This window comes from Theropithecus gelada, chromosome 4 (assembly GCF_003255815.1).
Source record: "Theropithecus gelada isolate Dixy chromosome 4, Tgel_1.0, whole genome shotgun sequence".
Taxonomy (NCBI): Eukaryota; Metazoa; Chordata; class Mammalia; order Primates; family Cercopithecidae; genus Theropithecus; species Theropithecus gelada.
In genome coordinates, this window is record NC_037671.1 from 58795503 (window position 1) to 58820747 (window position 25245).

General features: G+C 38.0%; 1 protein-coding gene across 3 annotated transcripts in view; it reads right to left on the reverse strand.

Moving 5' to 3' along the window:
* The window catches only part of LOC112623776 (dystonin), a 485036-nt gene that overhangs the window by 186143 nt on the left and 273648 nt on the right, over positions 1-25245 (reverse strand). For all 3 annotated transcript variants that reach the window (XM_025384438.1, XM_025384439.1, XM_025384440.1), the window contains one exon: positions 18889-19055. In XM_025384438.1, the coding sequence (XP_025240223.1) occupies positions 18889-19055 (167 nt within the window). The remainder of the gene's footprint in view (positions 1-18888; positions 19056-25245) is intronic.

Genomic DNA, 25245 nt, shown 5'->3' on the forward strand with positions numbered 1-25245 from the left:
ATACCCTTTCACGTCACCTATCTTCTATAATCCTATTCATTCTTCCAAGGAGAGATCAAGCTCCACATCCTCTGTGGGGCCTGGCTGATCTTCCTAGCCCTTATGTCTGTCTCTGTTCCCTGAACTCATACTTCCACCCTGCACCACACGATATGGCATTTAGGATAATCTTAGACTTCCTTGCCCTATTAATTCACTGTTTCATGTACATGTACATGTTGTTTCTCCCAAACCATCAACTCCAAGATAGCAAGTACTATGTATTTAAAAAATTTTGTCTTTTATCCTTCTGCTGAAATAAAGAATGATATATAGTACACCCTCAACAAATACCTACTGATAAGTTGGTAAGTAGGTTGGTTCCTTAGTAATCTGAATTGTAAATGAATGTCTAAAATAAGCAATAGTATATGTTTTCACGAGCACACATGTATGCATGTGCCCCCCCACACACACAGTCACACAAACCAGACTTCATATCTTTCTAATTTGTGAGATTTACATAACACCCGAAACCATGCAAAAACTTTGAAGCTAGCTCTATCTACATGAGAGAGAAAAAGATTCCTCAAATACTTCTTATAGAGAAAGTGGCAAAATATGGACATTGGAGACTTCACTCAAGGCTAGAAGCCAGTCAGGAAACTTGGATCTCAAAAACAAAGCATTGAAAGAATACAGGAACAATGTGGAAACAGGAAAGCCTTCAAAAAGAGTGGTACTCACCACCCAAAAAAATCAGAGTAAGAGCCTGTTGATAACTTACAAAGAAAGCCTCTCTACAAGCTCCACAAGCATTCTTGTTTGCTCAAAATAATCATTTGGGGAACCGCAGAAAGAGTGGGAGGGCTCAAAGGTAGTGTGGGAGAAATGAAATGCAAATTATTTTGTATACTACTTGGCAGGCTGCTTATACGAAAAGCTGTTTGAAAATAAATCATTAATATTAGAAAGGTAAATGGCAATTTGTGGTAAGAAAACTCTTTTTTGTGGTGAGTAAACAGACCTCTCAAGAAAATCTTATACTTTTATATCACTTTGCACTGTTCATAATCTGGAAATGTCGTTACCATTACCTACATGCTAATATTCCAGGAAATAATTAGGAAATCCTTTAATGTTTTCAATCTGCCATCAATACAATCACTCAAAAATGATTCTACCATTATTACAGGAACAATAAATCCACTGACAACTACGGAAGTAAATGACAGACCTCTAAAAATAACATTTTTTATTCACATAGAAACATACTGAAGAATCTGCCAACCTCAAGATTATTAAATAGGTATGTATAGCAGTCTAGACAAAAACAAGTATCTGAAGTTCTTTCATTAAAACACTGTTTTGTTTCTGTAAAATTTGCACCTTTTGGGGAAATAAAAAACAGCCTTTCTAAGTCTGCCAAATCTCAGAACAAGACATGGCATGTTATTATGAGAACCCTGCCATTAGCAAAGAAAGTAAACACTGAGTAATCCCAGAGGGAATGAATAAAGTCATTGAAGAATCAAGTTTTTCAACTAAGAGAATAAAACATAAAACTTACTTCAGAATGACACAGTCATTTCAACACAAAAGCAGCTGTAGAATACAATGAGTCTGAGTAAGTCATCTCTTTTATCATGATGTTTAACACTTTAATGGAACAAAAACCGAAATGGTTTTCCTCCATTAAAAGACAGCAGATAAAGAAAATCAGTTAAACAAAAATGGGAAAATGGAAAACTTTTAAAACCACTACAAAGCTGGGTGTGGTGGCTCATACCTGTAATCCCAGCATTTGGGAGGCTGAAGAGAGCGGATCACCTGAGGTCTGGAGTTTGACACCAGTCAGACCAACATGGTGAAACCCTGTCTCTATTAAAAATACAAAAACTAGCCGGGCATGGTGGCAGGCGCCTGTAATCCCAGCTACTCCAGAGGCTGAGGCAGGAGAATCGCTTGCCGAGATCGTGCCACTGCACTCCGGCATGGACAACAAGAGCGAAAGTCTATCTCAAAAAACCACAAAAAACCACTATGAAAATGTAATAGCCTATAGTATCTGAAATGCTATTCCTCCCTTAGCTCATATCCTAACAGAGTGGTGGTCCCTTTGTCTTTCAAATCTGTCTTTCCTCTACCTGCCTGAAGCATCCAGAAGAGGCCTGTGCTGTGTGTGTCCTGTCCACTACTTTCTTTATTCATAGTCTCACTGGGATAATACAACTTTCAAAAACTTCATTTATTTTTCACATATAAAAGATACTTTCATTCTAAAGGTTTCATTCTTTGTAACATCTTTTTGTGGAATGTTAACAGGAAATGTCTTTTCCATCTTAGGTTTGACTAACCGAAGAGCATTAGACTATATTATAGTGACCATGTTCTCATGTTATATTTTAGATAGTTGAACATTAACTATTGTAACTTGCCTGTTTTATGGAAACCTTTCCAAATCATATAACGTGATCCTTCGCCACTTAAAGTAATAAATGCTAGTCTTTTTATGGAAAAAAAGGCCATTCTCTTACTTTTTTATTATTCTATGATAATGTTATCTTTTCAAAATGACCCAATCATCATGCATTATAATTCTTTAAACATGTTTATATCCCAGCTTTTCTTTCATAAGCAATTAAAAGTAGCTTACAAAGAAAATACAAGATAGCATAAATTTTAAATTAGAAGTATAAAACCAAGAAAAGGTCTTAAAATGAAATTGGAAGTGAGACTAAAAAATTACAAATCACTTATATGCAAGCTTAGTGCCTTTAATTTGTTTTAAAAATATAGGGCAGAAAGGTATCAAAAAATGCTATTGTCATAATACAAAACAATTTTGGGTAAAAGTAATGTTTATCTTTCATACAACACCCATCTTAAAACAGCAATCTCCTCCAGACCAAATATATATATGTGTGTGTGTGTGTGTGTGTGTGTGTGTGTATCTCCACAGGCATATATACATATACAGGCATGTTGGCATTTATGTATAGATAGGTATATGTATGGATATAGTATAAGGATATCACCACCTACCCTAACAGGTAACCAAAGCTAGCTGAACATAAAAATTTCATGAGAGATTTTTTTTTGGCATAAATACTTCCAAGGTAACATTTCAGTACTCCAAAACTTTATTAATACATTAGCTCACATGAGAATTAAATAGGATTCTGCAGGAACACATGACTTCCACAGTGTTACAGATGGCTAAAGATTAGCACAACAGGCCAGGCACAGTGGCTCATGCCTGTAATCCCAGCACTTTGGGAGGCCGAGACGGGTGGATCACCTGAGGTCAGGAATTCCAGACCAGCCTGGACAACACAGTGAAACCGAGTCTCTACTAAAAATACAAAAATTAGCCGGGCGTGGTGGTGTGTGCCTGTAACCCCAGATACTCGGGAGGCTGAGGCAGGAGAATCACTGGGACCCGGGAGGCAGAGGTTGCAGTGAGCCAAGATCACACCATTGCACCCCAACCTGGGTGACAGAGCGAGACTTTGCCGCAAAAAAAAAAAAAAAAAAGATTAGCACAACAGACTACCTAAGGCTTCCACAATATATCAAGTCAAACATCAATACACTTAACTGCAAGGAGCATGAAACGACATCAAAACACTTGGAAAGGAAACTCTTGGAAACATGGCAGAGGGGACACTAATTAAAGTTAGCTAAGAGAAAGAGAAAAATGTCAGCTAAGAGAAGAGTACTTTAGCACCACGTTACCAAATCCTGAACCAAAAACGTGACAATAGTTGAAAAGACACATATGGGAAATATCAATGGCCACAGTCCAAATTGGGATTTTTTTTTAAGGATGAAAAAATAAAGTGACTTAAATTCATAGAGTCTGTTAGGTTATGCTGGCTCTCAAGTGGCACTCAATAGTTATTTATGTGGATACAAACAGTAAGGTTCTGGCTACCCTGCATCTGCCTTCCTATGTTTGAGAAATTTCCCTTTCATAAGTCTTGGGGGTAAGGAGAGGACCAAAGCCCATTTTCCAATACAAAAACAGAAACATGTCAGGTTTTTCCTGACTCTTTTCTTTGCCCAAGAAATGTCCACTGCATACCTCACCCCTGTACATGATATTACCTGGCCAACTCGAATTCTTTCAGTAGACTCGGTTCCACCATCATTTCCTCCAGGAAATACTTTCCTCTGTTCCCAAATGCCATCTGTTATCTTCATTTCTGTATTTACCACATTTTTCATAACCATACATCTGTCTATCTCTCATATTGAACCATGGGCTTCCTGAAGGCAGAGCCTGTGTTTTGTCCATGTTTATGTCCTCAATATCTAGCATAACGCTTAAAACATGAACTTTTGAGGATTAAATAAATAATAAAGAAATAAATGAGCTATGGGGGCTGGGACATATCAGTGCTTCAAATTCCTGGAGATATTTTTCATCCTAGACTTGTTCCTTCTCTTTTCACTAATTTCTACTGACAAAACCACCACCTATGGCTTCTAGTCAAGTTTTGGAATCTTTATCGAAATCCACATGGACCAGGGTACAATGTCATAGCTTCTCCATATCCTACACAAGCACACACCCTTTCGAGGTTTCCTAAGGCTTTGTCTCTCCTAAAAAACAATTTGGAAAGTGGGCACAGAGTGAGGACAACAAATACCGGTGAAGTATAAAAGTTTCAAAAAGCACACATTGCTGCTTCTAGGTTCTCCTCCCCTCTTATGCTCTCATGTGCCCTCAGCTTCAGCTTCTGATAATGTTGCCAGTTGGGATACCTTATAAAGTAATAACAATCACAAAACAACAGGGACTAATAAATACTGATACCTACTATGTGGCAGGCAATGCATTAAAGGACTTAAAGCATTATCTCACTTAATCGTCTCAATGACCCTAAGCATAGGTTGTATTATTATCCTGAACTTACAGATGGAAAAAAAAACAAGCATAAGGAAGTTATATAACTTGACCAAGAACACAAATCTGGTAAGTGGTAGTCAGGGTTTGAACTGAGGTCTGTCTGACTACAGAGTCTGATTTCTTCTCTGCAATATCCTGGTATCATAAACTAAGAACTAACTAAACAGTAACACCCAATATGAAGCCGAGAATACAAAATAAAGAAAATACAGAACAAATTATACTTCTACTACTGGGCAAATCGATAACGATGTTGGTAACTCCCATAAACAAACACAATAATGTCTATGTATATGTATGTGTGTGTACTGACACACTCAGAAAAAATAAATCATAAGAAACATGATGAAGTTCCAGATTATTACCAAAACAGAACTCATCAATGCATCCTATACCAATGTTTCCCACACTTGGGTCCTAATACAGATTAAGAATAGAAAGAAAGGCCTGGTTATCTGCATTTCAACAAGTTTCTCTCCCCTCTCTCAGGTGATTCTTTTCAGGCGTTTGATAACTAAACCATATTTAAAACCCTTGTTTCTAATAATTATTTAATTTTCTTTCAAGATTATAAGCATTTTGTATTGGGGAAAAAAAATCCACAATGTCATCAGGCAATTATATAACGACACAAACAAAAGCACCCACAAGCAGAAACATGCTACTGTCTTATGCCCTCAGCTGGAGACAGTGAACCTTTTAACTCTTTTTCAGTGTTTATTTTTATTAAATATACAAGAAAAGAACATATTTAAATGTTAGCAAGGAGGGAGGGTGGGCGTGTCATTTTATGTTTGCCCAACTCTGGAGTACACTGTAAAATAACGAAGCCTGGAAAAGATAGCATTTGGTCACACGCATATATATATTTTTAATCAGAATCAAAAACCCACCTAATCTTTGTGACTTGAGATATCTTATCACTTGAAAAACCACTGGGCCACAGTTTCATTCTTCAATTTAAAAAGGAAAGACAAGACAGAAAGAAGAATGGTGGTTGTCAAAAGGGTGGAGGGAGAAAGAAACGGGGAATTAGAGTTTCATGGGTACAGAGTTTCAGTTACGCTGGATGAGAAGAGTTCTGGAGACGGATGACGGTGATGGTTGTACAACAAGATAAATGTATTTAATGCCACTTAACTATCAACTTAAAACTGATTAAGATGGTAAATTTTATGTACCTTATCACAATCTAATTTTTTTTTTTTTTTTTTTTTGAGACAAGAGTCTCGCTCTGTCACCCAGGCTGGAGCGCAGTGGTGCAGTTTCGGCTTACCACAACCTCTGCCTCCTAGGTTCTAGCGATTTTCCTGCCTCAGCCTCCCAAGTAGCTGGGATTACAGGCACCCACCACCATGCCCAGCTAATTTTTGTATTTTTAGTAGAGACAGGGTTTAGCCATGTTGGCCAGGCTGGTCTCGAACCCCTGACCTCAAGTGATCCGCTTGCTTCGGCCTCCCAAACTGCCAGGATTATAGGCGCGAGCCGCTGCGCCTGGCCATAATTCTTTTTTTTTTTTTCTTGAGATGGACTCTCACTCTGTCGCCAGGCTGGAGTGCAATAGTGCAATCTCAGCTCACTGCAACCCCCGCCTCCCAGATTCAAGTGATTCTCCTGCCTCAGCCTCCCAAGTAGCTAGGAATTCTTTAAATTTTTAAGAGACCGTTTTTACATATTTGAGAGAAAAGGCTAAATTGAGGTGGAACACACACACACAAAGCACAGAGCTGTGAGTCTGGTATTCTGTGATTTAGTCCTAATTTGCTCTCTGACTTTGGACACACATCCTGTAACCTGTGTTTCAGTTCTTTCTGCAGAAAATGAGTATCAAGAATTATAGAAATTAGAATAAAAATCAGCTACAGAGCATCTGGAAATGGGTATGAGTATGGGAGGGAGGACATTATGGGCTGGTGGTAGCATAAGGTTCAAAGAACTCAACTGATTTACCCAAGATCTCATGAGATTTACGTGAAAATAGTTGTGAAACTTAGTATAAAGAGCAATGTGCACAGGTTACTAAGACGTATCTATTGGCATAAAAGCAACACCACAAAAGGGTAATCAGAGAAGACAACTTGATGCTTTGGTATGCTACATAGAAATAATTCTTTCCAGTCAAAAAACTAGCAAGTTCATTCATTTATTCATTCACTCAATATTTAATATGCATTTACCATGTGCCAGGAAGTAAGGCACTGAGAACAGCCACTGTGCATATGGAGAGCTCAGAGCTCCAAAGGGAGCTCAGGAGTAAACCAGGAGAAAACCTGGTGGAAGAGCACTCAGGTGATGAAAAAAGACATGCATAGGTCTGTGGTTGAAGGGCACAGGACTACAAGGAGACCAGTGCATGAGTGGGGAGCCAGCAGCCAGGGGAAGAACATGGTGAGACATGGGGCTGGATGTGTGGCAAAGGGCCAAGACAATGCGGACTCTCATGAACGTCTTAAAGGATTGTAAACTTTTTTCCTAAGGGCTATGAAAAGCCATCAAAATGCATTAAGGAGGATTGGAAGAGATTAAATGATCAGATCTGGGGGTGGACAGAGAAAAAAATTTAAATGGTCAAAGAACTCCCACAGAATCCAGTTAAGTGGCCACGGTGGCTTGCAGAAGAATGTGGCAGCAGTAGATAAAAAGTGGTCAAGTCAGGACATATTTAGAAAGGCAAATCTACAGAACCCAGTTACATGGCAATGGTTATAGTAAATAGGGCTGTAAGCATGGATGAGAGACAACACAGAGAGAAAAGAAAAAGTCCAACACGCAATCTTGAAAAACTCCAGTGTTTACTGGCCTTGTGAAAGAGGCCAAGTTTACAGAGGGAACTGAGCAGGAGCAGACAAGAAGTGGGAGAAAAACCAGGAATACAGTGCCATAAAAGCTAAAGGAAAGAGGATTTCAAGAAGAAAAGAATGGCCAATAGCGTGAAATACTAAAATGTAAGGAAGATGAGGCCTGAAAAATATCCACTGGATTTAGCTACACAGAAGTCACCCATCACCCAAGAATAAGCGTTTTAATGAATTATGGAGTAAGAGACTAGATTAGTATGTGTTGAAGAATGAGTATGAAGTGAAGAAATGATGATGGAGAGGATATTGCCAACTCTTCTGAGGACTTTGGCCTTGAAGGAAAGGAATGATATAAGGTAGTAGCTGGAATAAAGCATGCAGTTAAGGAAGAGTGTTTTTGTTGATTGTTGTTTTATTAACAGAAGAGGCTGCAGCATACTTAAAATCCAATAAGAAAGATCTATTGAAAGAAAAAGATGAATATATACAAAAAAGGTTTCTAAGGCAATGACAGAGATAAGATCCAGGGCACAGCAGGAGGGGACAGGCTTTGGGTGGGTGGAGAGAGGACTCCTGTGTCGAAAAGGAGCAGGGGTGTGAGGATGGGCGCAGATGAAGATAGATTTGTGTCTTTGGTAGCAAAAAAGACTTTCTACTTGTTGGCTTCAATTTTCTCTGAGAGTAGGAGTCTAGATCACCTGTTAACACTGAGAAAAGGTGGTGGGAGGAGGCGCTGTGAGGAAGAGAAGGGTTAATCACACAGATAGAAAAAGACTGCTGGCCAGAACCATTTGAGGCTGGTGATGATGAAGTTCTAATGAAATCAATCTACCCTGAAGTATCGCTTTCTCTGGTGTGCTTCCTGTGTGGGGACATGCACAGACAAAGCACATGGCTGGGCTCATACAGGCTCAGCCTTTGCTGGCGAAACAGTACATACTCAGCAGTTTGCAAGGAACTGAAAAGGAATTGGGTGGAAGTGTAAAACAAAACAAAAACAAGCCTCATTCCATTTACCTAGACACCATTTTTAGAACACCTTCTATGCTACAGAACAACCCACACAGAGGTGACTGAAGACACATATGCCACTTAACATCTGCTTTTCAAAAGATCACAATAAAAATATACATTCAATATGTCTCACTATCCTATGAGAGCAGAGAAGTTACCATAACAAATTCCTGAAGATGACTGTTTCGATTAAATCATGTTCAGGCTTAGCATGTCCTTACCGTTCTTACTGGTGCAAAAAGCAGCTCACCTTGCAATCGCCAAAAAAAAAAAAAAAAAAGGCCTGCATAACTCAGTGTGGACATCCCTTCATGCTCATATTTGGGCACAGATTAGAAACAAGCTATGAAGGTAATTTTCCCTTGTTCTCAAAACTAGGTGCCTGAGTTTTTTCAAATGTTCTTCTTTTTTTTTTTCTACAAAGTGACTCTCCATTAACAATAAGGTAGACAGCAAAAATGAGAAACAGTATATTTATAGCAAGCTTAGTACTTCGAGGTTAGAGTCTAACAACTTCAATAATTAAAAGATACCTAATGAATTATGACTTTCTCACTTCACAAAGAACAATAAATCCAATAACAGCCTAAATTTTAATGAATACAGAGAATGGTATTGATGTTGATAGAGAAGTAACTCCTCCAGTACCTATATTTTAGTGAACTAAGAAAAGTAAAATTTAAGTAAACTTTAGTGACTAAAGGATAAATACACCCTCCCCAAAAAGGGGGTAGTGGGAATCAATTTATTCTTATTATGGTAGAAAAATAATTCTCAAACTACTTCATATCACAGACTAAGATGAGAATGTGAATAATCAAGTCAAAATACAAGAAGTGTTAAAACAAACAGATGGAGAAGAAAAACAGATGGAGTTACATATACCGGCTGCTCCTGTAATGTAAAAGAAATCTTCATGTGAGAGAAAGGTAAGAGAATGCTAAAGGGAAACATGACAAAGGCAGGACTTGTCAAGTTTCTAAGCAAGGAGAGTCTTGATCAAAACCCCATCTTCCCTCAAGCTCTACAGCCCTATTGTTAGTGGATCAGTGGCAGCATGCAGGGGGAGGGGAAACTCATGTTTACTACATTCTTCCTGAATTTCCAGGAGAGTAATAGGCAGTCTCTCGTATGCTACCTCAAGACAGTCCCACTCTAACTTTTTTTTTGTGTGTGAGACGGAGTTTCACTCTTGTTACCCAGGCTGGAGTGCAATGGCGCCATCTCAGCTAACTGCAACCTCTGCCTCCCGGGTTCAAGCGATTTTCCTGCCTCAGCCTCCTGAGTAGCTAGGACTATAGGCGCCACCAGTTAAAAAAAAAAAATACAAAAAGTTAGCCACCAGGCCTGGCTAACTTTTTGTATTTTTAGTAGAGCTGCCATTTCTCCATGTTGGCCAGGATGGTCTTGAACTCCTCACCTCAAGTGATCCGCCTGCCTCAGCCTCCCAAAGTGTCAGGATTACAGGCATGAGTCATCACACCCGGTTGACCCTCTAACTTTTTCAATGATCACGTCACTGAAATTTGTCAACTTATTTGGTCATTTTTCCCCCCTAAACTCTTAACACGTGCATGCTTAGACTAACAGCTTGCACATCAAACAGAGTGAAACATGGGCCTGCAATTTCATCACTGGGATAGCTTTAAAAGCTGAAAAGAAATAATTTTATGAATGAAAGGGCAAAGTAAAAGAAAGAATAGAAAAAAAAAAGAGTGGAGCTTAGACCTGCTAAAAGGTACTTAACAATAAAGAGGTGTTTGTTTCTCAAAGGCATCATGGAGGGAAACAGTGCAGAAGGGGTATGCATCAGTGCAACTCTTTTGACAGACAATTCAGAGGTACGTCTCAAAATTTTAAATGTAATACCCTTTGTCCCAGCAATTCCATTTCCAGGACCTTATCCTATGGACATATTCACATGCCTCACAAAGACACATACAAAGTTCAATACAACAGTTTTAAAAGCAAAAAAAAAAAAAAAAACCAAAAAAACATAATATCCATCAATAAGGCACTCTAAATAAAATGTGACATGCATACAAAAGAATACCATATGGCATTTTTTTAAAATCACAGATACGAGAAAAAGTAAGACTGTGGTAAAAAGTGCCTGCTGTAGAAACTGCAACCAGGTTTGCCAGGCTCCCATGAAGAAGACAACCAGATGAGCTATCTCCCTACTGTGGCTGTGTCACTTTTTCAGTTTTCTGCCTCAAAAATGGAAGTAGGAGAATGTGGGCTATACCTTACATGACATCTATAAAGATCTTTTTCGGCTGGGCATGGTGACTCATGCCCATAACCCCAGCACTTTGGGAGGCCAAGGCAGGTGGATCATTTGAGGTGAGGAGTTTGAGACCAGCCTGACCAACATGGTGAAACCCCGTCTCTACTAAAAATACAAAAAAATTAGCCAGGCATGGTGGTGCATGCCTGCAGTCCCAACTACTCGGGAGGCTGAGGCAGGAAAATCACTTGAACCCGGGAGGTGGAGGTTGCAGTGAGCCGAGATCACGCCACTGCACTCCAGCCTGGATGACAGGGCAAGACTCAGTCTCAAAACAAAACAAAACAAAACAAAACAAAACACACACAGTAATGGGAGGCTTCATATTACAAAGAATTTCTGTAAAATTAATCTAGGCAAGAAGGCCAGGAACATAAAAACAAAGTAATATATTCAGGTATTTCCTCTAAATATTTACATGCCAAATTACATCCCCCAAATTGTATGTAAAACCATATAGCCACAATAAAAATGGTCACCAGATGCAGACACTAACTCTTACAACTCGCTTGGATGCAGATGCATTACATTATAAGCAGCGTACATTAGCTCTTCACGAATTTTAAAATGCGATAATGGTTAGAACTCATCCATTCCTGCTCTCAAAGTTCAATCATTTGAGTTCATTTGGCAAGGTAAATAAGCAATTCGATTTTTTCTACACGAGCTGAAATACTGGTAACTATTTTTTAATTGATAACTTTCAGGCTATGTGTGTGTCTGGCTTATGGCCAAACTAGAGCCCATGGCTGTGTGTATGCACACACATACACATACCCTCATACCTCTGCATTCTGCAGCCTGAAGGCTAAGTCAACACCAAGCCAACTTCCTATGGGAACATTTCAAACCCTAAAGGGCCTTCTCCCGGTATTAAACCAGTCCAATCCAGTTTAGCTTCTAAGGTGTGACTGAATTCATGCCTATGACTGACTCACCAGCCTCCAGGTCATACTATTAAACAAGCTGACTCTGACCACAGCTATACAATCTAACCTTCCCAGTTACAGCATCTTTCAACTTTAATATAATGAAATATGATGGCCCTATTATATTCTCATTCAAAATGCAAACAATGGACAAAATAATTGCTATCCAACTACATACTCAGACAAGTGAAAAGTTCCTGCCTAATTAGAAAACATTTAACTGCTTTGCTCCTGCATACAACCTATTCCCAAAATTTTGCATCTTAATTGGTTAATATATTTAAAACAAGCCTATGAAAAGACTGCCGGGGCATTAAAAGGCAAATTATTTATTTATTTACATTTTGCTTTTTTATTTTTATTTTTTAAAGGCAATTTAAATAAACGAATGAGATAAATTAAAAACAAGAATAAGACAGGCAGAAACTAGTAAGCAGAAAAAATCTCTTCAAACACACACACCCCTAGTTTTAGTCTTGACATACTTCGTATCTTTCCATAGTGCCACCTCTGATTTGCAAGAGGCCCTTCCACACATTTTGCACTGTTCTCTCTGGCCTTCAGGTACATATTCATGTTCATGCCTGCTCAGGCAGACTTGTTTTTACACAGAGCAATGTTAGGCGCTGTTGTTTTGGAATTTGGCTTTCATTAATGTTCTAGGGCAGATATCCACTTGGAGAGAATGAGAGAAGCCAGACAAGTCAGAGGCTAAGTTTCAAGCTGGAAGTCAGAGCTTTACCTCTTTCAAAAAGAAACAAGTCAATTTTACTGTGATGCCTCGGCAAACCCTTAAATAAGAGGAGAGTTGAACCCTCTGCTTGTAACACCTACCTCTGAAGAATAAGCACTACTGCCCTGGATTTCACTCCTCTATATCAACCCCAACTCTTGGGGACTTATTAATCCACTAGTGTTTAAAGGATACTCCTAGGATCCCTTGCCTATTGGCTCTTGGTTAATTCTACTTTATTCTCTCTTGCTTTTAACCTACTTACACACCAGATGTTTTTGTGACATTCTTTTGATCTAAGTTCATCAAATCCAGTATTCTTTGTTAGTCTTTTGATTGAAAATTAAGGTAAGATTAGGGGCAATAGTAAGGCTTATTTACCCACAGTTGTGGTTTTTAGCAAAAAGGTTGTATTACTTTCTAAATAAAAATTAAAATATGCAAACAGAACAAGCAGAAACTAGTACATGTATGTAATATTTTTATTACTTGAACCTTTTCCATTGAAAACTGAACATAACACACAGAAGTTCCTAGAAGGAATTATGAACAGAGTTTCCTAACACAGGTTTAAGGGAAAGACATAATATATTTATCAGTGACCTATTTAAATAGAAGCTATAGAACTATCCCTTGCAATCTCTTCCACTAAAGCATATAACTTTCATTCTTATTACCTCCATTGCATAATCCAGGCTCTTCGTCCTCTTTAGGATAATGTGACATACTAAAACTGCTTAATTTCGCTGTAATTTTGCTCTTACTCATTCTAAGAATGTTAATGTTCTTTTATTATCCATAATTTTCCTTAAGTTGTTATGAGTTGTTGCTGATACTATTTTCATAGATGGCTAACTGTAAGTTAAACTGTAAAGCTAACTCTAAGTTAAACAAGTTCATTAAACCCTCATTAATTAAAGTTAAACAACTTTGGTAACTAATTAATTAGTTAAACAACTAAATTAGACCCTCATTAATTTCTTACAAGAAGCAAAGACCTTAGTTGTCAGTTCTATATGGTACTATTCTTTTAGTCATTTCTTAAGTTCATCGATAATTATCATATATCTTTGCTGAAAATATAATTGATCTTCAGCAATGCACTATCACAGTTGTTCTGGTCAACAGTTCCATTTCTTGAAATCTAGTTTGCCTAAAGAAAACTATGTAAGTAGTTACATAGAAGTATATGAAGATGAGAATTCAGAGCAATCACCTCTGTTATGTAAAAGGTATGTGATGTCAAAAACATGAGTTACTCTTTGAGCCTCAGTTTCTTTATTGATAAAAATGAAGTCATGCCATAAAGACGGCAACAACCGGACACTGGGGACTACTATGGGGTGGGGGGCAAGGGCTGAAAAACTACCTATTAGGTGTGATGCTCACTACCTAAGTGACAGGATCAGTTGTACCCCAACCCTCAGCATCATGCAATATACCCAAGTAACAGACCTGCACATATACCCCTAGAATCTAAAATAAAAGTTGAAATTATTTTAAAAACAGAGTCACAATCTATTTCACAGGACTGTGGTAATTTTAAAAGCTAACACATTAAAAAACAGCTAGGACAGAAACTGCCACATGGCCAACATTATACATCTATTTCTTAAGTAATTATTTTGTGACTGTTACTTACTTTTTAACTTCATGGATCATTTTTATTCCGTAACATCTATAAACTACACTTATTATAAAAATTTCTCTTCATTGTTATTTCATATATTAAGTCTTTCAAGAAACATGAAAATTATATTTTCCATGGAAAACTTTAGGATACTGAATTGTTAGGAAAACAAATACTCTTTATAGGGTTAATAAACATTCTTTTTATTTTCAAGAGTCATATTCTATATGGAAACACTAATAAAAATGTGCTGGACAATCCAAATATATTTGATTAATAACTTATAACAGTATAATTTATATTAATACAAAATGTGAAGGATGCTATTGCTCTGTTCCTATTTCAGATCAATATTTCTAAATCTTTAGAAGATATGCACCAAAAATTTTACTAAGTCAGTCACCTATCACAAATAATATTGGTTTGCTTTTAAGTCAAAAATATATTTTCCTTCTAATCTCTGGAGAAAAATTTCCTATTCTATCTTGAGGATGCAAATTTGCTGCATAAGGATAACCACATCCCTCTTTTCATCCACTACAGCAACCAACAGAAACCAAGCCTACTGTATCACCTCAGATAAATTTTATTGCCAAAGCCAAGTAAAATCCATATAAATGTTTGATCTAAATACAAAAAATAAAGCCCAATAAAATGGACATTTTCCACAACAAATCCAAATACAGCACAAAACTTATGGAAATAATTATCAAGGAAAAACAATTATTAAGTAAAAAACTACTCTTTTTTTGAGACAGGGTCTTGCTCTGTCACCTACCCTGGAGTGTGGTGACACAGTCACAACTCACTGCAGTCTCGACCTCCTGGACTCAAGCTACCTACCCACCTCAGACTCCCAAGAAGAAAATGAGGAGGAGGCAGAAGCAGATAACGTTTAGGACCCTTTTTAGTCTAAAGCTGTACTAACAGACTATAAACACAACACAGAAGTCAGGTCACAATAGGCAGAGTCAAGCAACTGAAAGTAGAGAATTAAAAAAATAACTCCAAAGAAAATTCTAAATTCTAATTCTAAATTCTCTACAGGTGTGTGCTACCATGCCTGGCTAATTTTTAAATTTTTTGTAGAGATGGGGTCTTGGTGTGTTGCCCAGGCTGGTCTCCAACTCCTGAGCTCCAGCAATCCTCCTGCCTCAGCCTCGCAAAGTGCTGGGATTACAGGTGTGAGTCAAGGCATCCAGCCAAGACATTACTCTCTAAATGTGATTATGATTGTCCAATATCAAAAAATTTGCGCATGGTGATATTTTGACTGTTTATATTTGTCTGTTTTTTCTTTTAGAGTAAATCAAGGTATTCAACAGAGAGAAATACATACAATTCAACTCTCTTAACTATTTCACATGCTGGAAGAAAAGTACTCATTTTTTTTTTTAAGAAAGGCTCAATGACTTCAACTAAAAATGAAGTTCTATAGATGAAAGATTTCTTCTAGTGAAAGAAACCACAATAACATTTTATAAGCTACAGAACAACAACAGAATTTCAGCAACAAACAAATCTTGTAAGCATTTAAACCTGATACATGGTATTTTAACCATGAATTTTAACAAAGGAAAATAAAGCAAACTAGGAAAACCAAAGTTCTAAGTTAAAGCTACACATTGTTCTAAAAAGTTATTGCTGTCAAAATAAAAGTTCAAAACAAATAACTAATTCAAAGACTCAAATTCTCACCTAAAGCAGTAAGAGCTCTATGACATCAAACTTTCATAGGAAATTTTAGGATCTCTGACACACACAATGAAATACTTAAGTACTTAGGAGAAAAATGCGTTTTATATATATATACACACACACACTAATTTGTATTTATAATTATTCATGAGTACTAGAGAGATAATGTCCAGAGGTCATTGTTTTTAAAAGTGGGGGTTTTTCTAATCTATTTTATTTTTGTAGAAATGGGGTCTTGCTATATTGTCCAGGTTGGTCTCAAACTCCTGGCCTCAAGCAATCCTCCTGCCTCATCCTCCCTGCCAAAAGTAGGTTATTTTAGAAGAATAGCTGGTTCCTATATTTTGCTTCTGCCTAAAAAACTTCAAAGGAGAGAGCAGAACACACCCTCAAAGAAGCACTGTTACAAATACTTTAGGTACCACAATTGAAATATTTTAATTCAAAGGCCACAAAGATTCTATCATTCCAAGTACAGAATGTGTCCAGCTGCACAGCCTTCTCATGGCCTCTCATTCTAAGTCACCTGGACAGTGCAGTATGATGATGGCTGTGTCTGCAGCCACTAAACCTTCACTCAAGATGATCTGGTGCTTTAAACAAGTGTAGGCAAGTTGATCCTGGTTTTTCTTTTTGATTCAGCAACCTACACCCACCTCTATTTAAATGTTGTTCCACAAAGGAAGGATACAATTATAGTATTCAAAAATAGGGGCCAGGCGTGGTGACTCATGCGGCCAGGCACGGTGGCTCACGCCTGTAATCCTAGCATTTTGGGAGGCCAAGGTAGGTAGATCACCTGAGGTCAGAAGTTCAAGACTAGACTGGCCAACATGGTGAAATCCTGTCTCTACTAAAATAATAATAATAATAATAAAATTAGCCAGGAGTGGTGGCAGGTGCCTGTAATCCCAGCTACCTGGGAGGCTGAGGCAGGAGAATCGCTTGAACCTGGGAGGCGGAGGTTGCAGTGAGCCAAGATTATGCCATTGCACTCTAGCCTGGGCAACAATAACGAAACTACATGTCAAAAAATACATTAATTAATTAAATAAAATAAAAATAGGGGCTCCTGAGTGTGCATATGTGGAGGATTCATTACAGTTTTTAGATGTTGAAATTTCCAAAATAAAAAGGGAGAAAGGAAAGGGGAGAGAAAAGAGAAGTGAAAGGAAAGAAGAGGAAAGAGAGAAAGAGAACGGGATGTCAAATCAAACAGAGCTGGCTTTGAGTCTAAGTTCTCTAACTTATTAGCAGTATAAACTTGGTAAACCTAAGGTTCCTTATTTATAAAATTTGGATAATAACAATTCCTGCTTTATGGATTGTTAGGAGATTTGAATGAGATAACATGTGTATAGCATTTAAGAGAATATAGAAAGTTATCAAACCATTAACTATCCTATATAATTATTTTTATTGTAATCAAATAAATTTGTTAGTTTAATGACTATAGTTCATATATAGTTTATAATTTAATGACTTCATAGCTTTAGGAATATAGTTAGTTATTCAACAACATGACATAATATTTGTAAAACCAAAAAAAAAAAAAACCTAAGATCAAGAAATATATCTTGATATATTTCTTGAAAACTGAAATCAAGTTTTCAGCCTGTAATCCCAGCACTTCGGGAGGCCGAGGTGAGTGGATCACCTGAGGTCAGGAGTTCGAGACCAGCCTCGACAACATGGTGAAATCCCATCTCTACTAAAAACATAAAAATTAGCCGGGTGTGGTGGCATACGCCTGTATTCCCAGCTACTCGGGAGGCTGAGGCAGGAGAATCGCTTGAACCTGGGAGGTGGAGGTTGCGGTGAGCCGAGATCGTGCCACTGCACTCCAGTCTGGGTAACAGCACGAGACTTTGTCGCCAAAAAAAAAAAAAAAAAAAAACATTATTTTCAGTAAATACTTTCTGGGGATTTAGCTTCTTATAAGGCAATAAGAACATGAACCCAAGAGCCAGATTGCCTAAGTTTGAGTTCCAAGTCTGCCACTCACTGGTTGTATGACTGCAAGCCAAGTATTTACTGTGTCTCAGTTTCTGTCTGTTTACTGGGATGACAATAGGGATGTTGTGAGGAGTAAATGAATTAACATATGTAAACTGCTTAGAATAGTGCCTGGCACTTAGTAAGTGTTATGTAAGTATTAATGTGGATTTAGTTGTTAATAATTCTCAACAGGAAACTATTTACCACCCCAAAACTGGCAATTGCTAAGCCCACTCACTAGAGTAATTAGACTAGGAGATACGAACTGGAAACTTGTGGGCTACAAGTCTGAACTAAACTCTAACCTTCACACTCAGCAGTTCTTTAGAGGCAAAATCAAAGCTTGCTATCTGCTAAGTTACTGCCAATATCCAAAGACGTATTACAGCCGTGTGTGTGTGTACGCGTGTGTGTGTGTGTGTGTGTGTGTGTGTGTGTACACACTACAATTCAGAATGATGGCCTCTAAGTAGTGGAAATGTGATTTTTAAAATTTTTTTTATTTTCTTAAGCCAGAGTCTCACCCTGTCACTCAGGCTGCAGTGCAAACATATGATCACGGCTCACCACAGCCTTGGCCTCCGGAGTAGCTGGAAATATAGGCGCCTGCCACCATGCCAAGCTAATTTTTCGTATTTTTTTGAAGAGAGAGGGTTTTACCCTTTTGCCAAGGCTGTTCTCGAACTCCTAGGCTCAAGCAATGTACCCACTTTGGCTTCCCTAAGTCCTGGGATTACAGGCATGGGCCACTGCACGTGGCCGATTTTTTATTTCAATTTTTCTGTATTTTCTAATTTTTTTGCCATGCTTTTGCTTCTATAATAATAAAAGATAATTTTAAAATTCAGAAATGAAAGAAACATGTCTTACAGTTGTATAAGGAAAATATCCACAAATTCCATACCTGTATTTATGAATGATGGCATTAAATAATTTTCCATCTCTCCAGCAGGTAGTGAAATTTTCACACCGAATTCCAGCATAACCCTCTGTTGCCTGCTGTGTCCAGAGTAGCAATCTCTCTTTTGCAGACATATCCTCTGACTCTCCAGTAACATGGATATCAGATATCTAGATATAACAGAAAGTGTTAAACCTTTAGAAAGGAAGGAAGCTAACTCAGATTAAGAACCTACTATGTGCCAAGCACTTTCCAAATGTAAGATCAGGATAATAACAATTCCCGCTTTATGAGACTATTAAGATATTTGAATGAGATGACATGTGTATCGCACTTAAGAGAATGCCCCACATGTAGAAAGTTATCAAACCATTAGCTATCCTATATAATTATTTTTATTTAGCCCTCATATCTCTCCCTTACAAATTTTCCCCATTTTACATATAGGAAATAAATAAATTTTCTCCATTTTACATATAGGAAATCTGACTTTCAAAGAGGTTAACAACAGATTGAAAAAGTCAGATTTAACTCAATTGTGTCCAATTTAAAAGCATTTATTCTCTTTTTACTAAACCAAAACTCTACAGTATTGAAAATTTTACATTCTTCTTTCCGAATCAGATTTGTTAAAACAACGTAAGGAGACACTTTTCCAAGTTCAAATGGATCAGAAGTAAAACCTATAAATTACTCTACACTACCACCTGCAGAGCAGAATTTGATCCAACAGGTATTCTGTGTAAAGAACAATGAAAGAAGTAGTATTCTCTCCTATTAACTATATTATATAATAACTTGGTCAGAAGTCTCTAATGTTCTCATGAGTCCTTGCTCGGCTTGCTCAACCTGAAACCTTTATCAACTGATTTTGTCTCCTGTATTTTGTTCTCATGAAGTTTTCTAAAAGTCTCTTCCACCGAATAATGATAAAACAGGCCACCAGTTTCCCAAGAAACCTCTTTTGAAATTTTTTACATTCTCTCAAGAGCACCTCTTTGATCAGGGTCCTACTTAATCTGCTGATAATTATATTAAGGCGCAAAGTGACTTTACCAGGGGTCACACAGTAATTCCAAAGCTGAGATTAACACCACCAACAACTGTTCCCTCAATCAGTGCAAGATGCAAAGCCAAGGGATCAACAAGACAGGCGGCACGCCAGAATCAGGATGAACAAGTCAGAGATGGGAAGCAAGACATAGGAAGAACAAATCATTCTGTAACAGGGAAAATATCACTAGACTAGAGTCACGAGACAGGTTTCTAGACCTGGTTCCTAGTCCCATAGGTTTGAATAATTCATTTCATGTTTGAGAGTCAACTTCCTTATCTATAAAATGAGGAGGAGGCAGAAGCAGATAACGTTTAGGACCCTGTTCAGTCTAAAGTTTTACTAACAGACTATACACACAACACAGAAGTCAGAGGTCACAATAGGCAGAGTCAAGCAACTGAAAGTAGAGAATTAAAAAAAAAAAACTCCAAGGAAAACCTGTTACATGTGGCAGTGCCAGGCTCAAACAGGAAGCCCTTTATTCTTCCCAGCTGCCACAGAGCCAGAGGCACAGCCAAGCCAGGGACCCGGGGCAGGAAGGCTGTGGCAGTGAAAGCCCTTGCCAGGCCTGGCAGCCCCTGACAACTTCACTTGTTGGAAATGACAGGGGGCCTCACACACTCCTTCTCCAGTGTTCAGCAGAGGCTGCCATGCCCCATGGAGCTTCACTCTCAGTCACAGTCTGAGACACTCTGCTTGACAAATGGCCAGGATTGAAAAGTGGAACAAACAGTCTCAATTTTAATAATCTTTGCCAGGGATCCATGCCAATCTCCACAGCATGGAAAAGAACTCTGTACATAAACACATCATATAGTATACATAGAAGAAATTTCTTTTTTTTTAATGTGAAAAAAAAACAGCATAAAATTTACCAATATTCTTTGGCCCAAGTTCCAACGATATTCTGGTCAAAAATTATGCTACAGTACCTTTTCAGCACATCCGAAGAGTTTAAATCCCATGTCCACCATTCACATGTTCAAGTTACTTAATTGCTTTAAGCCCATTCCCTTACTTGTAAAATAATGATGATTATACGTGTTGTGAGAATCAACAACATTAGTACAGCATAATATGCCTGGCCCATAGTCAGTACATGCTCAAAATAGGTGAGCTATGTTACTATTGTAGTTATTGTTATTCTTTTTGAAAAAGGGAGAAGTAAAACCTTGACATCATTATTATTATTATTATTATTATTATTATTATTATTATTATTTTTGAGATGGAGTTTCACTCTTGTTGCCCAGGCTAGAGTGCAATGGCGCGATCTCGGCTCACCACAACCTCCACCTCCCAGGTTCAAGCAATTCTCCTGCCTCAGACACCCAAGTAGCTGGGATTACAGGCATGCACCACCATGCCCGGCTAATTTTATATTTTTAGTAGAGATGGGGTTTTTCCATGTTGAGGCTGGTCTCGAACTCCTGACCTCAGGTGATCCACCTGCCTTGGCCTCCCAAAGTACTGGGATTACAGGTGTGAGCCACTGTGCCTGGCCAACTTTACTATTTTCTTAACTCTCTTCTCATAAAGAGGAATAAAAGAATAAGTTTTTAAAATTTGCTGCCTTAAACCAATTAAAATCTATGATCACAAGGGTTCAGAGAAGCTAATCTAGGAAACGGTGAATGAAAAAGTTGAGGCCAGGCGTGGTGGCTCACACCTGTAATCCCAGCACATTGGGAGGCCAAGATGAGAGGATCACTTAAGCCTAGGTGTTCGAGACCAGGCTAGGCGACACAGTGAGACCCCACCTCTATTAAAAAAAAAAAAAAAAAAAAAAGTTGCCTGGCATAATAGCATGTGTTCACAGTCCCAGCTACTAGGGAGGCTGAGGCAGAACGCTTGAGTCTAGGAGGTTGAGGCTGTAGTGAGCCATGATCACACCACTGCACTCCAGCCTGGATGACAGAGTGAGACCCTTAAAAACAAAAACAAAAAAACAAGAAAGAAAAGAAAAGAAAAAGTTGAGCCCCTTGGTCTCTATAACCCTTTAAAAATTGTAAAATCAACTGTTTTGGGGAACCCTTACAATTCAAGAGCCACCTAGATAGTATGTATAATGAGAGATAGAAAAGGTAGATAGCTGGGGTTGTGTGGGACTGTTTGCTGCTAATTCCATGCCAGTCAGTTACAAAAGTATTACCTGTTAACTAGGGAAGTCAGTAAAGTTCAACTACAAGGTATCAGCTTAATAGGTTCAAGTGCTACACAGTAGTTTTACCAGAGGAAGGATGTTAAAGGAGTTTAGAGGTCTGAAAATAGTCTAAATGTCAAGAGAAAATAATGTATTCTTACTAAATAAGTTTCTAATAGATGAATTTCAGATTGTTACAAATGCAATTTCATACTGTTATATATACACACAATTAAAAAGCTATGATTTTAAAATGCATATTCAAAAGCATATTCATATAATTTTACAATGCATATTCAAATATAATGAACCAAGCTTTAAAATATCAAAGATTAAACCAAGTCCCAGACTCCAGTAGGCCCACAAGCAGGGCAGGTGAATTCTAACTCCTTCACTTTCAACTTTTCCTGCTATTTCCAATAAACTGAACATCATCCTCTTATACCAATTTAAGGCATTTTTAAAAATACTGTTACCATTAGCCACTAATATATCACACTTTTCATGATACTATGCAACCAAAATTAAAAAGTAAGTTAAATGCTAAAAATTGTTTAAGTCTTCAGTTGTCATTCATAATCCCTGATCTGAAAACTGTGTGTTCAACAGAACAGCCTGAATCTTCACCAATGACAGGTTAATGGTGGTTTCACATTTGGGTCAGATTCTAGAAAGTAATCAAGCTACCTCCCTTCAAAATCTGGAGGCGATGTAGTGATAATCAGAGAGGGTTCAATTCATACTGCCTGGGTTTCAATCTTAATTCCAACAGTTAATGAAATGAATGACCCAGACTACTCACGTAATCTCCTAAAATCCATTTTCTTTATCTTTTTTTTTTTTTGAGACAGAATCTTACTCTGTCACCCAGCATGGACTGCAGTGGTGCCATCTTGGCTCACTGCAACCTCCGCCTCCAGGTTCAAGTGATTCTCCTGTCTCAGCCTCCCAAGTAGTTGGGACTAGAGGTGTGTGCTACCATATCCGGCAATTTTTGTATTTTTTGTAGAGACACGGTTTCACCATGTTGTCCAGGCTGGTCTTGAACTCCTGACCTCAGGTGATTCACCCATCTTGGCCTCCCAAACTGCTGGGATTACAGGCGTGAGCCACTGCGCCTGGTCTCACTTTATTCATCTTTAAAACTTAAATAATAACAACAATCTATCCAAAATAGAAATCAAGAAAGCAATCCCATTAACAATAGCTTAAAAAAAGACCTAGTAATAAATTTAACTAAGGAGATAAAAGACCTTTATACTGAAAACACTGATGAAAGAAATTAAAGAAGTCATGAATAAATGGAAAGATATCCCATGTTCATTCATGAATTTGAAAAATTAACACTGTTAAAATGTCCATACTAGCCAAAGCAATCTATAGATTCAATGCAATCCCTATCAAAATTTTCATGACACTTTGCACAGATATAGAAGAAACAATCCTTTCATTTGAATGGAACCACAAAAGACCCCAAAGAGTCAAAGCGATCTTGAGCAAAATGAACAAACCTGGAAGCATCACACTCTACCTGACTTCAAAATATACTACAAACCTATAGTAATGAAAACATCATGGTACTGACATGAAAACAGACAGACCAATGGAACAACAGAGAGCCCAGAAACAAACCATGCATTTATGGTCAATTGATATTTGACAAAGATGCCAATAACACACAATGGAGAAAGAACAGTCTCTTCAACAAATGATGTCTGAAAAACTGCATATCTACATGAAGAAGAATGATATTAGACCCTTATCTCACACCATATACAAAAACCAATGCAAACTGGATTAAAGACTTACATGTAAGACTTAATATTATAAAGCTACTAAAGAAAATATAAGGAAAAGTTTCTTGACTTTGGACAGGACACGATTTTTTGGATATGACTCCAAAAGCACAAGTAAAAAAAGCAAACATAGAAAAATGAGATTACGGCAAACTAAAAAGCTTCTGCACGGCCAAAGAAACAATAAACAAAGAGACAAACTGCAGAATGGGAGAAAATATGTGCAAACCATTCATCTTATAATGAGTTAATATCCAAAATATATAAGGAACTAAAACAACTCAGTAATAAGAAAACAAAAAACTTGGCCGGATGTGGTGGTTCATGCCTGTAATCCCAGCACTTTGGGAGGCCAAAGCAGGCAGATCACGAGGTCGGGAGATCGAGACCATTCTGGCCAACATGGTGAGACTCCCTATCTACTAAAATACAAAAAATTAGCTGGGAGTGGTGGCACGGGCCTGTAGTCCCAGCTACTTGGGAGGCTGAGGCAGGAGAATCACTTGAACCCTGGAGGCGGAGATTGCAGTGAGCTGAGATTGCACCACTGCACTCCAGCCTGGCAAGAGCGCAATGCTCCATCTCAAAATAAGTAAATAAATAAATAAAAATTTTAAAAACTCAATTTAAAATAAACAAAGGATATCATAATAGACATTTTCTCAAAAGAAGGCATGCAAATGGCCAAGAGGTATATGAAAAAAATGATCAACATCACTAAGCATTGAAGAAATGCAAATTAAAACCACAACGAGATATCACCTCACACCTGTTAGAATGGCTAGTCTCAGGAAAAAAAAAAAAAAAAAGGAAGATAACAAGTGGTTTTTTGTTGGTTTTTGTTTTTGTTTTTGTTTTTGAGACGGAGTCTCACTCTGTTGCCCAGGCTGGAGCACAGTGGGGCAATCTCAGCTCACTGCAATCTCCACCTCCTGGGTTCAAGCAATTCTCCTGCCTCAGCCTCCCGAGTAACTGGCACTACAGGCACCCACCACCACACCTGGCTAATTTTTTTGTAGTTTTAGTAAAGATGGGGTTTTGCCATATTGGACAGGCTGGTCTTGAACTCCTGACCTCAGGTGATCCACCCGCCTCAGCCACCCAAAGTGCTGGGATTACACGCGTGAGCCACTGCACCTAGCTGATAGCAAGGGTTGAGAATGTGGAGAATAGGGAACTTCTGCGCTGTTGGTAGGAATGTAAGTTAGTAAAACTATTATGGAAAACAGTATAGAGATACCCAAAAACTTAAAAATAGAACTACCATATAATCCAGCAATCTCATTACTGGGTATATATCCAAGGGAAATCTATATATCAAAGATATACATGTACTTCCATGTATAATGCAGCATTATTCACAA